The 12,500-nt window shown below is 48.8% G+C and overlaps 4 protein-coding genes and 1 long non-coding RNA gene across 9 annotated transcripts in view; 4 read left to right on the forward strand and 1 right to left on the reverse strand.

Moving 5' to 3' along the window:
- LOC126575677 (probable serine/threonine-protein kinase DDB_G0267686) overlaps positions 1-12,500 on the reverse strand; it is a 53,698-nt gene that overhangs the window by 2,536 nt on the left and 38,662 nt on the right. For all 5 annotated transcript variants that reach the window (XM_050236487.1, XM_050236488.1, XM_050236489.1 and 2 more), the window contains one exon: positions 1-910. This exon is cut by the window's left edge and continues 2,536 nt beyond it. In XM_050236487.1, the coding sequence (XP_050092444.1) occupies positions 353-910 (558 nt within the window). In that variant the 3' untranslated portion in view covers positions 1-352. The remainder of the gene's footprint in view (positions 911-12,500) is intronic.
- Positions 2,218-2,922, forward strand: LOC126575686 (uncharacterized). The gene is made up of 4 exons (XM_050236500.1): positions 2,218-2,362; positions 2,442-2,533; positions 2,601-2,721; positions 2,797-2,922. Exons 1-4 carry the CDS (start codon positions 2,218-2,220, stop codon positions 2,913-2,915), a joined length of 477 nt encoding a protein of 158 aa, XP_050092457.1. The 3' UTR covers positions 2,916-2,922.
- LOC126575681 (uncharacterized) lies at positions 3,707-4,754 on the forward strand. The gene is made up of 4 exons (XM_050236495.1): positions 3,707-3,961; positions 4,045-4,136; positions 4,207-4,351; positions 4,438-4,754. The coding sequence occupies exons 1-4, from the start codon at positions 3,799-3,801 to the stop codon at positions 4,566-4,568; spliced, it is 531 nt and encodes a 176-aa protein (XP_050092452.1). The 5' UTR covers positions 3,707-3,798; the 3' UTR covers positions 4,569-4,754.
- Positions 5,279-6,177, forward strand: LOC126575687 (uncharacterized). Its single transcript, XR_007608272.1, has 3 exons — positions 5,279-5,633; positions 5,726-5,864; positions 5,940-6,177. It is a non-coding gene; the product is annotated as an uncharacterized LOC126575687 (long non-coding RNA).
- On the forward strand, positions 6,970-9,443 carry LOC126575679 (uncharacterized). Its single transcript, XM_050236491.1, has 4 exons — positions 6,970-7,543; positions 8,692-8,783; positions 8,893-9,037; positions 9,162-9,443. Exons 1-4 carry the CDS (start codon positions 7,384-7,386, stop codon positions 9,395-9,397), a joined length of 633 nt encoding a protein of 210 aa, XP_050092448.1. The 5' UTR covers positions 6,970-7,383; the 3' UTR covers positions 9,398-9,443.

A 12,500-nucleotide genomic window follows, 5' to 3' on the forward strand; every position in this document is an offset into this window, starting at 1 on the left:
GGAGCTCGATTGTGCTTCACGCTGATATTTTAGTGAACCTTTTTGCTTAGTTTTTTTTTCGGGGGGGGGAGCGGGAGGGTAGTTGTCGTTGGGATTGTTACGTTTTCTTGCCAGTCGTCGAGACCAGTAGCGGTCGTCGTCGTGGATCGATTTGTTCTAGCAATCTTAAAATAAAAAAAGGGCACCTAGAGAACTAGATAACAGGATATTCGAGGAGGCGCGAAAGTAGCAGAAAGCGACGCAGCAGACCACAAACATTTCTGATCCAACCAATGGTTGTTGCTGTGGTGATGGTGGTGGTGTATGGGTGTATGTGTGGTGCACGTGTGAATGTTCACTACTTGTCTAGATATCACGAAAGTTCCTGCGAATACTGAGTCTCGAGTGTTGGGCGCCGAACGGTGGAGCGAGCCAGCACCGGACCTGGAACGGCCCGGAGTGGCCCACTCGGAGGACCCGCTGTACCCGCACCGGCTACCGTTGGTAGGGAAACCGGAGGTCCGGGGCTACCGTACGCCGAACCGTAGAGTTGGGCGCACGAATCCTTGATGAGTTCCTGGGTTTCGCGCAGCTGCCGCTGGACCTGTGGCGCCAACCGCTGCACGGCAATGGCAGGCGGGAAGCGGGGTTCACCGGACAGTGAGAGCGAAGGGCCACTGGATAGTGTAGCGTTGGCAGCGACGCTTGTTACTCCGGTTGATCCGGTTGTTCCGGTGCTACTCGTACCGCTGCCGCTACCGCTACCACCAGCACCCGTACTACCACCGGCCGATGCGACGGCCACCGAGGCAGAGGCAAGCGAGGCAGCCACCGAGGACGAGACGTTCGAGATGCCGACCGATGGTAGCTGAGAGGATTGCAGTTGCGCGTGCAATTGTTGCTGCTGTTGCTGTGATTGCTGCTGTTGTTGCTGAAATTGAGGAGAGAGAGAAAGGATGAAAGAATGATTAGAATAGTTTGCATTCCGAATTAAATTCGTAAAGGATATTTTTCTGCGTGACTCTGGCACGTCTTCGGGACAAGACTTCTTCACTTCTAAGTCGAACAATGTGTACTAGATTAATAGGTAACTTCTACGCTGGTACGGATTTCTTTGATCGATGACTGACTGTACAGTCTACTATGCTCGTGAAGATGGAAAGCTATGGATTTTTCGAAATGGAATCGAATCGAGTGTGAATCGAAATGAATGGCACCACCAAAGGACAGATGGCTAAAAGTGAAATGACGATAGGCCTCTCAAAACATGAAACACATCAAAAATTGATATGCTCTCGGGAGTTTTGAATTTTTTCAGCGTTGTCATGTTTCAATGGCAGCCTGTCTGAACCGAAAAGCCAGGCCGGCCAACCATTCGTGGGCGATTTAACGTTTTATGAATAAACCCTCGCTGGATGCTGGCAGCTACAGGTCGGCAGGTCGAGAAGGTTTCTTTTTTTTTTCCTTTCTCGTCGCTCTCTACACTAGAGGGGACGGTTTTGGTTAGGGATGGCAATTTACAGTCTACGGAAGGAGAACAACAACAACAAAAAATGCGAATGAGTGAATTCCCCTGGCACACCGCCCCTACGGGGGAGGACTTTCAGCGAGCAGGTAGCTTCGTCAGACTGCTTTCCGGAACGACACGAGCCCGTTTGAGGAAGGTTGTTTTGGAATGAAGAAGAAAGGACGAAAACGAAAAAAAACAAAATCCGATCCGGATCCAGAAAATGGGAAAAAACCATTTCCATTGAGAGGAATGGCTGTGGCTTCCTCGCGGCTGAACATCTGTTCTGCCCGTCGTCACGTACATTGCTTTCGTGCCGGCATGTGTGTCCCGTAAGCGAGTCCTTGATCTCTCTTCCGTTTGTTCCAGGAGAAGGAGACACAGAAAAGGGAGCGAGCGAGCGAGCGGCCCAATGATTACTTTATGGCCGGCTCGTCCGTCGAAAGGTCCTGTTGTGTCCTCTCTCTGTTGCTGTGCTCTCATTCCCTTACCCTCTAGTGCAGTGCAAGGGCACGGGGTTTCCCACAACTGGACCGAGCGAGCGAGCGACCGACGGAGCCGCATTCATCTCGGATTGTGTTTTGATCCCTTTTCGGTCCAGCATCTTCGGCCCGTCTGTTTGGCGTCTGGGCAGGTGGTTCGTCACGATCATTCGGCAACGGAATGGCAACAGGACGCGTCAGTCTAGTTCCGACCATCGTCTGTACACCTTTAGTGCGGCCGAGTGAGCGATGAGTCTCTGCGCCAACATCAAGTTCCACGGCTACTTGATCGTCGTGTTCTCCACGCTGCTCACCACGACGATCCTTGTTAGTTCGGCCATTTTGAAGCTCGTTTATCATAGTAACCGGGATAATGGCAGTGTACCGGAGGACTGTAAGTAACCGCAGTGTTAGAAGTGTTTGCGTATAGTTCGTTAATGGTTTGATTTTCCTCTCTAATCTCTCGGGAGCAGTGCAGGATTTGATGGATTATGGGTGGCTCGACTTTACCGGAGACAGCGTGCAGCTCGTCTCGATCGGTGTCCTCTTCTATGGCATTCGGAAGGTACGCTCTAGAGGAGTAAGACCCAGTGCGTCCTGCATCATTCTGTGCAACGATTTTTTTTTTGCAGGAGAATCGCTTCTGTCTCATCCCGTTTCTGCTGTCGATCGTGTTCGATTGGGTGGCGTATGTGGTGGCCCACACACGTGATCACACCACACTGCCGTATCAGGTCTGGCTCGTTACCACCGGTAAGTGTGTCCTTGATTGGCCGTACCGCTCACGCTGTTAACATTCGTTTCCTTTCCCTACTCCCATCCATTCAGTCCTGTTTTTCTACGTGTTCGTCACACTTATCGGGCTGTACAAGCTGTTCCAAATCAAGGCAAAGGCAGGATCGGTCAACGGAACGGAGGAGGAATTCAGCAAAACCTTCTGCCTCTAGGTGCGCCATCGCTCGATGAGTGAGGTTAGGGTTTAGTGATACTGCGGCCGCGTGCCTGGTCGTTGATAAGCTGGTTGATGGTCAGCTGAAAACTTTCCATTCAACGGTGCCAATGCTGTACAGCATGAGCATTCTTCGGCAGCATCCACCGGTCGCAGTGTGCTCTGCTTGTATATGTCATGGCATGCGTGGTGTCGATCGATTTTGTCGGCACAAAAAATGCACTAACGAGAATCCGAAATCCGGTTCATTTCCTTCTGTAACTATAATTTCATGATAATAGCAAATACAGACAGACGGTTGCGGCGTTTTTGTGTTGTTAATTTCCACTGTGTCTAGTGCGCTGATTAGTGATTAAATTTCTGCTCGATTTGTAGAAGAGTTTGTTGAACAAAAAGCCGACCACCGTATAGGAATGGTCAGGGTACAGAAAGATTATGCTGAAATTGGCCCACGATAGATCGCCGCGGAAGAGTAATCGAGAAGAGTTTTTTTGTGGAGACTATCTCCCTTCCACACATCACAGCACGGCGTCAGACGCTACGGTTCGAATCCTGACCGCGGGCAGCTCCGGTTTAATCATTTCCTCACGAGACTAAACAAAACAAAACAAATATGCAACGACAATCACTCACTTTTTTTACGTGTTATTTCATCGCTGATAAGGATAAGGAATTGGACGGATCACCAGTCGCTCGATGTGGTAGCAGTTCGATCGCGACGGTCAGATTCTTGGAGTGTTTCAATCGAATCGGATTGAATTCGATGCTCGCAGCATCCGTGTACAGGAGAGGAAGTAAAGCCACAAATCTTGTTAGAAGTAGAGTTGTGTGTTCAATAAATTCCTTTCCTTACTGGATAACTCTTGTGTAATACAGTAGCGATGGGCACAAAACGATCATCGTCGTGTTGTGGTTGGCTGTGCAGTCCCCGGTTTCACGGTGTGATAGTCGGTTTGCTCGCCCTTGTCAACAGCCTGTCCGCGATGGCCGCCTCGCTGTACTTGCGGGTGCACTTCGACGACATTCGGAATGTTCCGGAACAGTGTAAGTGTGGATGCGGTCTGGGGTCGGTTTCGGTATGATTCGTTTCCTAATCTCTTGCTCTCGTGACATTCGCTCTTCGGCAGTGTCGCTGTACTACCGGTACGCCACAATCGATGTCCTCTTCGTGGTGATTGTGGTGCTGGTCGTCGGTACGTACTTCATCGGGATTTGCAAGGTAAGGTGTGGGGCGGATCCATTGCCAAGCGACTCGAGGATTGCTGACTGAATTGCGAGCATGGTTCCAGGTGAACGAGTACTACATCATCCCGTTCGGAATACTGCTGATGCTCGATACGATGGGCTACGTTGCCACGGAGATGGCCACGACGATGAGCAGCGATAGGCCGGAGATGTTCCGCGGTAAAGCCTTGTCGACATTGCTAGAACTCGGTATGTATGTGGGAAAGTGAAGCCGACGCATTCACTCTGTATGTGATTATTTTCCTTCTTTTCTTTTTTATGGGTTTTTGCTGCAGCCATCTTCGGCTACATGTTTGTGACAGTATTCTTCCTGTTCCGGGCACTGCAACGGGACAGGCGTATGCATGAGGAGCGGCTACGAGGCTACCGGAGCTTAAGCAGCAGCACGGAGCACATTGAAATGTGATAAGAGACGCAGGCTGAACGTAGCGTTCATTAAACTACTTTACAACCGGTGCTGCCATTAAGACTCTAGTATTTATCCTGCTCCTGGGATCGGATTGAATTCCGTAGTTTGGTGACGCCGTTTTGGGAAAAGTCACAAATAGAAATCATAAGTTGGTGTAGAATAACAAACGAAAAAGTAGTTAAAATGGTGGCAAATGATGAATTAAACAGACAATGCTATTTTAACTAGACACTCGTGGCGCTCTGAGTCGTGCTGATTTGATTTGGTGTAATCGTATCAACCAACACAGATTATCCAGCATCGCTTGGTGCAGCACTCCCGTTATAAAACCCGTTAGGATTATGCGAAAGCCTTCAAGGGGGCCTGTGTGTTAGTAAAATTTACTTTACGATCACCTCGGTATCAAATCATTCCGAGCTGAAAAAGCAACAGAAACTAAATGGTTCGCAATATAAGTATTAAGCGGAACACGATGATGCAAACTCATTCTAGACTGGGGACAAGCTAGCAATCAAAGGAAGCTACAATCTTTTTGCTATCGTGAAGCTGTTGCAAGTATGCAACAGTGCAATTCATGGTCCGAGAAGGCTGGATTTCCCAGCCTGAATTGCAGCAACGCACATCCCATTATCAGTCGTGGCACTGATAGACCGCTTCCGTCGCAAGAAACGTTCATCAGGCAGAGCAGAAAAAATTTTCGCCCCCGGCCCCGGGGTGTAGTGTATCGTGAGTCTTCATTCAGAGTAGTTTAATTTCGCGACGCAGCCGTCTACTTGGGCAGTCGTTTTGCGCATGAGAAACATGGCACAAGGAGATTCCTTAGTCTTTTCGAAAAGCCTCCATATTCATGGAGTAATCCTCGCAGTGTTGATGGCGATCGATGTACCGATTTTGCTAATAAGTGGAATTGTCACAAGAAATGCTGATGTTGATCGTGTGAACAAGATACATCCTTACGACTTTCCCACTGATAGTTTCCGCAGCCCGTTGGCATCGATTCTTTTGTTCCATGGCGTAGTGTTCTTCTACTTTTCTCTCTTTTATTGGATCGGATTCGCAAAGGTAAGGTTCAGCGTATAGTTTGCTCATGGCAATTAGGCAACTTTGCACGAGAATTCGATTCATTCGCAAATCTCGATGTTTCATTCTTACAGCGCATAAGATGGTGCCTGACGGTGTGTCTCGTTTACTCTTACTGTAAAATGGCACTCCCCATAGTACTGCTCTTCAGAGCTTGTTTTGGTTTCAGCATAATATATTTTCTATTGGCTGTGCTAGGTGCAGGCAAGTATTGTACGCTTTCCCACGTCTATTGAAAATGGACTGTAATATAAGGTTCCTATTTTTTTATTTCCTGGTTTTGCAAAGGTATCCAAACGTACAAGATTCGGATCATCCATCGTTTGCGATCGTCCTGCGGCCCCAGTACGGAGGAATTTGCTTTTAACGAGTTCACTCCGGAAAGAGTTTGATGAGCATCGGAAGCTGCGTGGCTGACGCATGAGTAGAAATCTATTGTTTCAAATGAAAAAAGTCTTGCGCCCTTACAAGCGGAATGTGAAGTATTTCTGTATCAATTCAAATAAAAAATATTGCCTAAGTGCAACGATGGAAGAGCGCAAGATCTTTTTGCTTATTGAAAATGGTGAGAAACTCAAATTAAAGTTTATGAACTCAATAATATGTATGCATTATATGCTGAAATGCTCCAAATTGTGCGTCATAACTTCTGACTATGCTTCTCCGGGGAATTGATTGCACCAGACTGAATCATCGACACGTGCGTTTCAGAACCGCGCTAGCTAACCGCACTGATACAAGATTTCCGTTACCAGAAACATGGCTTATTTCGCGCACAGCAAAATATAACGCAGATTGTTGCTAACATTACGGAACACGGAATAAACATACAATATGAAAAACAGGAGAAAGGACCGGACTGGAAGAGATAAAGCTAGTGTATGGCGTTATTTTTAAGTGTTTTAATTTGAACAAATCTTATACCGATAGACGGTATCAGGGACAATCAGTTGTAACTCAGAGCTTGTACTATGTTGATACCGTTCAACCGCATGCTGGAATCAGAAATCACGCCAATCAGCGAGAACACAGATGCTTCACAACCAGATGAAACGAAATGGAAAAAAGGGTTCTCCTCGTCGTCTGCGTGGTTCGTGGCTGCGTGAGCGGCTCACTTCGGTGCGGCTGATGAGAGACGCGATCCCGCGAGGTGGCGCCGATCATCGTTCGGCCATTGAGTTGGTGGTGGTATGGCCAGGCCACATCGCACCGTCGTCGGTCGGTCGACCGATGGTGGTGGTGGTGGTGGTGGTTGTGATGGTTCCAAACCCATTTGGGGGGAGGTGGGAGACATCCACGCACTCCATGCCAGCACACCTTGGAGGCAGCGAGCTTGCGTCTCGCCGTTAGTCGGTCAGTCGGTTGATCAACGATCGTGCGACGTTCCGTCCAAGGGAACCATTTGGAACGCGTTTGAGTTTGGAACGCTCCGTTTTGCTGCTAGAACAACAGCTACAATAACACGGATCGACGGTCAATTCCGTCGCTAGTGCCTGGTGGCCACATCCGAAACGTTCTAGCGCTGTAGTGGCGGTGTTAGCGAAAGGTGAATCGCCGGACCAGCAGTCAGCGTTTCTGGGGTTGTTGTGGTGCTGTGATAAATGAGGCCACGAGTGCGATCGTACCCGTGCGATCTGAGTGCCATCTGAAAGCCAGCTGCCAGCTGCTGTGAGGAAGAGTGTGTTTTTTTTTTGGTAAAATCGAGGTGCGTGACATTCCTTCAACCGTCATCATGCTGGAATCGATGATCATGAACCGAATCTTTCGGTACTTTATGAAGTTCCACGGCTACTTCATCGGTTTCTGTACGATCTTCTTCGCGTCCGTGATCATCGTGGGCTCGTTCATGGGCCGGGGCGTCCGCGATGAGCCGATGTTCGTGGAGGAAGAGTGTAAGTGTCTCGGGGCGATGTTAGGAAGGGTGGTGGTGCTCCACCACCGTCCGCCTTGTGTATCCGAGCGTGGAGTTACTGGAGGCGACTGGATCACGGAATGTAATGGAGGAACACATGTATCCACCGTCGACGACGATGACGACGTTGAACAAAACGAAGCTCTGCAGAGATCTTCCCTCGTTCCAAGATCCGTTTCGTCGCGAGAATACTATCTTGTCTGGCCCGTGTTTGGTCAGCTTGTACACGGCAACGGTTGGTTGGTTGGTTGGTGGCCGTTTGCATGCTTTGCTTTTGTTATCGCGCGGTACACCATTTGACCGCGCGAGCGGAAATGGACAAATAATGCAACCACCGCGTAGAACTGTCGTTCGCACAATTTCCGTGGTTCCTTTTTTTTTTTTTTATTATATTATAGAGGTTTTAAACTTTAACAGTTCTTTCGCCTCTTTTCCGTGGTTCCTGTTTCATTTAGTTTTTACCGTTTTGGTCGCCTTTTTTTTTTGGCTCCCAGGCCGAGACTAATACCCTTGTTTACATCCGGTTACTGTAAAGCGGATGGTCCGATTCGCGGATCAGCAATTTTGTAGTAATCGCTTTGAATTAACAATGGCAGCAATCGAAATAATCGTCCAGCAGCGATCGCAGAAGGGGTGTGATAACGAAAGAACGTAGTGGTGGTTTTTCATTCGGTGGATCACCTTCCTTTCTTCGCCAGCAGTACAAAATGTCTGATAGCTAGCCAAGTTCTTTGAGAAGCGGTGTTCAAATCAAGAGTTTCATTGAAAAGCACCAATGTCAGCTGGTGTGATCTTGAGGATTGCCATTCATTTTACACAGCTGTTGAAGAATGTGGGCCACGTTTGCCGCAATATAGCTTTAGAATCTCATGTGGGAGAGCGATGCTACTACTTTGCCCTTGGAACTGGACCTTTACCTTGCGATTGTTGATCCAATTAGCACATCAGTTAGTAATCCACATTTTCCTGTCTCTCTCTCGGAGCGAGGCGATCGTTTCATGCCGGACGTGCCGGGGAAACAGGGAAACTCCACCGTCGAACTCGTCACCAAATGGAAACCAACTTTCGAGTAATGTGTTTTTCTTCTTCCATCGCTTTCCACGTTCCCGTTCCCGTTCGTCCATGTAGTTGAACCGGTACAAAAGTTTCCCGTCCTCATCCAGCTCGAGTCGGCCTTATGGCTGTGCGCTTCGGTCCTTCTGGTGGTCGGTCTATACCGGGTAAGTCTGGCCGGTGCTTTTTATTCCCCGGAACAAACCCTGATCACGGTGATAACAACCTCATGACGCATCATCATCATCATCATCGTCGATCGTTCGTTCGTTGCAGGAAAACAAAAACTTTCTCACCCCCTTCCTGGCGCTCTTCATCGTGGATGGTGTGGTGGTGATCGTGCAGGAAACGGTTAACCTCTGCACCGGGCGATCCTCGGAACTGGCCATGATCGACACTCGTCAGCTGGTTATCATGCTGCGTATGTATACTGGCCAAGGTCGTCGCCAGGCCAAAGTGCTGGGTGACCATCCCTCCCTTCATACCGGCACTTTCTCTCACTTTCTCCAAACCTCTTCTTCTTCCCTCTCTTCCGATCCCGTTAGTGGCCAACGTGTACGTTCTCGTGAGTTTGATCGTGCTGTACCGAATGTTTGGCAAGGGAGCACCACCGGTCGCGCAGAACAACTTTGTGCGCTTCGACAACGAGCAGGACGTGGAAACGGGGACCACCATTAGTCCCGTGACACTATCACCGTCGGCGCCATCGCTTCACGGCAACAACGGTTCGCTACATTCACCAACCTCGGCCACTCCAGCGACAGCGAACCACACAATCTAAAATGGGCGCGTGGGCACGTGTGTCACCACGTTCGCCTCGTGGGTCGTCGCGGACCAAACGAAGAAGAGACAATGCTAGTGAAAGTGTTAGTGTACATACTCGTGTTTAAGGATCGTGTGAGGAGGAAGGGCGGGGGAATTTCTTGGTCTTGGCGAGGTGACATCTCTTCAAAATGGTGAACGAAAGCCGGATGGAAGCCGCGGAGCAAAGCAATCGTGGAGTGCACGCTGTCAGTTGTCCCAAGGAGTGACGCGCAGAGCAGCAGCAATTGTGGTGGATCGAAGGAGGCCGTCGACAGCGCGACCCCAAAATGGCAGATGAATTCTCAAACTCCCCAAAGGCCCGAATTGCGTAAGTCGCTAGCGAGTACTTCTCTCTAATACCGAGCCTGCCGAGCGTTTCCATCAAACAATAGTATACCATTTCCCCTTGGCACACATTTGCATAGGCGCGCGAAGATGTAAGTGTTTCTGCTCAATAGTGTGTGACACTTGATGGACTTGACAGGAATGTGCATGCGCTCCGTGATATTCCGCAAATTCCTTTCGTCCGGTTAAAGGTGTCAAAACAGTGGAGTTTCGAAGGTCGGATCTCTGCTGTCCGGGAATCAATCATAGGCCCCATAGGCAGGCCCCCATTGTGTGAACATTATGTTACTCTCCTCCTGGTGTGTGCCCAATCAAGTGCCCGCAGAGAAGGTGCTACTGGAATGGGCTTGGGCACCACAGCTGATGGATTAATGAGTTGTGCGAGGTGAAATCTGGGCTTCACGCAACCTATCGCCGTACGGCATCTTTGCGGTTTAATGAATACATTTAACATGCAAAAACGCAAGCTCGTCTTCGCTCGCCCGCCGGCAGGTCAGCATTACGGTTTCATCGGAATCCATGACCGATCTTGGGTGGTAATGAATTGGTTTCATCCTTTCATCAAAGACGGAAGGCAAGCAATACCTTAGGTCACCGTGGACAGGCGAAGAGCGAATTTGGTGATTTGCTGATGGAAATCTCATGGAAAAAATACATTTTACATAAATGTGCTCTTTTTACCACAATTTTAATGATTTATAATTTTAATGAGATGGAGCAAAAGGCTCTCTAGCAATAATGTACGCACCATGCTGCTAACTGACGGGTTGATTTAGGCAAACGGTCTCTGAGTAGGCCAGGCCGTCGTTGCTACTGCCAAGAAGGTGCGCCGTAAAAGTTAACTTTCAGCACAATTCTCCATCATCGAAACAGATAAGCACATATTGCATATCTGTTTCAGCTGTTTAAACGATCGATTGATGATTTTACGGGTTAATTTTAGCAATTAACGAGCAATACAAACAATTCATAGCATAAAAAATATGTGACAATTTAACTGTGTGTACACCAATAGTTCACTTTTTTGTTTGGCGTACTTACCCCAGGAATGACCATACCTTTCCCTGCAAGGCTCTTCTGATTCTCCACGTTGGTATCCTGTTTTTCTCTTACTATCGGCTTGAACGGGTGGTGATTGAAGGGGCCCAGAGCGGTGGAAGGATGCGATGTGAGGCCTAAACTAAAAAGTGGGTTTCTAGATCTGTGGTAATTTGTTACCACAGGGTTGCTATGAACCGATCAAACGTCAAAATGGAGCCACTTGTGCTACGTACTTTATTTGAACCATATCTTATCATTCTTGCTGGCACAAACATTAATGCTAGGTAGAATGACCTTTTTATGCGAAGGTTTTTTCTACCAGAATGAGCAAGTCATGCCGAGCATACCGTCGTAAAAATGATCGATACACTAGCAACAGGAACGCAAAATATGCGACAGCAGTATGGGGTCTAAAACGGTTTAGCGCACACCGAGCGAGCGCGTTGCAGTAAATGGTGATCGAGGCGGAAGTAAATAAGTTCGCGGTCAGGGCAACCATTACCAACCTAACTTTCCCACCGAAAAACGCACAAGGCAGCATCCGTAGAAGCGCTCATTACATGCATTACATGCGATATGACGGGCCGGCGGGAGGGTCTCGCACGCCATCACCGATGGTTGCGTGCGAGATAGGGCCCTGTTCAGGCCACGATGCCCCACCCTGACTCCGTTGGGCAGATGATGGGCACGCCTGGTTTCGCTCTAGCAAGACATTAGATTCGTTTCTAAATTGTAATTACTGAGCTACCATTGCATTGTGAGCGACCAACCTGGCCAGCCATCCAGCTAACCGAGGGCTGTTCGAGCGCTAGCGGGGCTTCATTGCTCCACAGCCGCCCCTGATGTTTGTGTCAACCCCAGGGCGTTGGTTGGGGATTTTTACTTTGTGGTTTTACCAGTGCCTGCTCCTGAATCCTGCCATGTACTGCGCACAACATTGCTGTCACCTGACAACGGCAGCAGCAGCAGCAGCAGCAGCAGCAGTGTTACGGAAATGGAACCATTTTCGGAAGGTGGTACGCACCGTGTGGCGCCATTGACCGCAAACGCGGCCGTTTTGCGGGTGTCGCAAGATGGTACGCGCATGGTACCAGAAGAGATTACACAAACGTTCCGTGTGGCTGCGCTCATGAACTTGCGGCGCTTGTAAGCCAACCAACCGCTAGGCTTCGCCAAGGCCTTTGTGTAAGAGGCTGACGGACCGATTTCTTCACTTCACCGACGCATGTAACGATCCGCTGGTGCTGTCGCTGCGGGGCATGGCCTTTGCCGGTTGCTATGAGCAAAGCGGATCGGTTTGACCCAGGAACTCCGGTTCTCCGGGTTTTCGGTCGTAGAGCAATAGTGAGTTTCTTGTTTGATTTTTTTTGCTTCAATTTTTGGAAAGCGCACCGCTAATATTGAGTTTTTGCGATTAGCGATCGAGGAACTTTCATTGGTTCCACCGAAACCAAGCGCCAGTAATCGAAATACAGTATTTTATCTGACATCATCAGGTCTTACAGTGCCAAGGAGGAGCAGCAATTAGTAACGCCAAAAGGAGCATCTACGTTTATCAAAACAGTCTTATCACCATCGGGAAGTCCGAGAAAACGTTCCATTTATGGCTGTTTACTATGATGTGAGATCACTCCAACGCCACAATTGGACGATTCTCATTAACAAAACATGTTTACCAACGCTTCTGTGTGACC

The sequence above is a fragment of the Anopheles aquasalis genome, chromosome 3 (assembly GCF_943734665.1).
Source record: "Anopheles aquasalis chromosome 3, idAnoAquaMG_Q_19, whole genome shotgun sequence".
Classification (NCBI taxonomy): Eukaryota; Metazoa; Arthropoda; class Insecta; order Diptera; family Culicidae; genus Anopheles; species Anopheles aquasalis.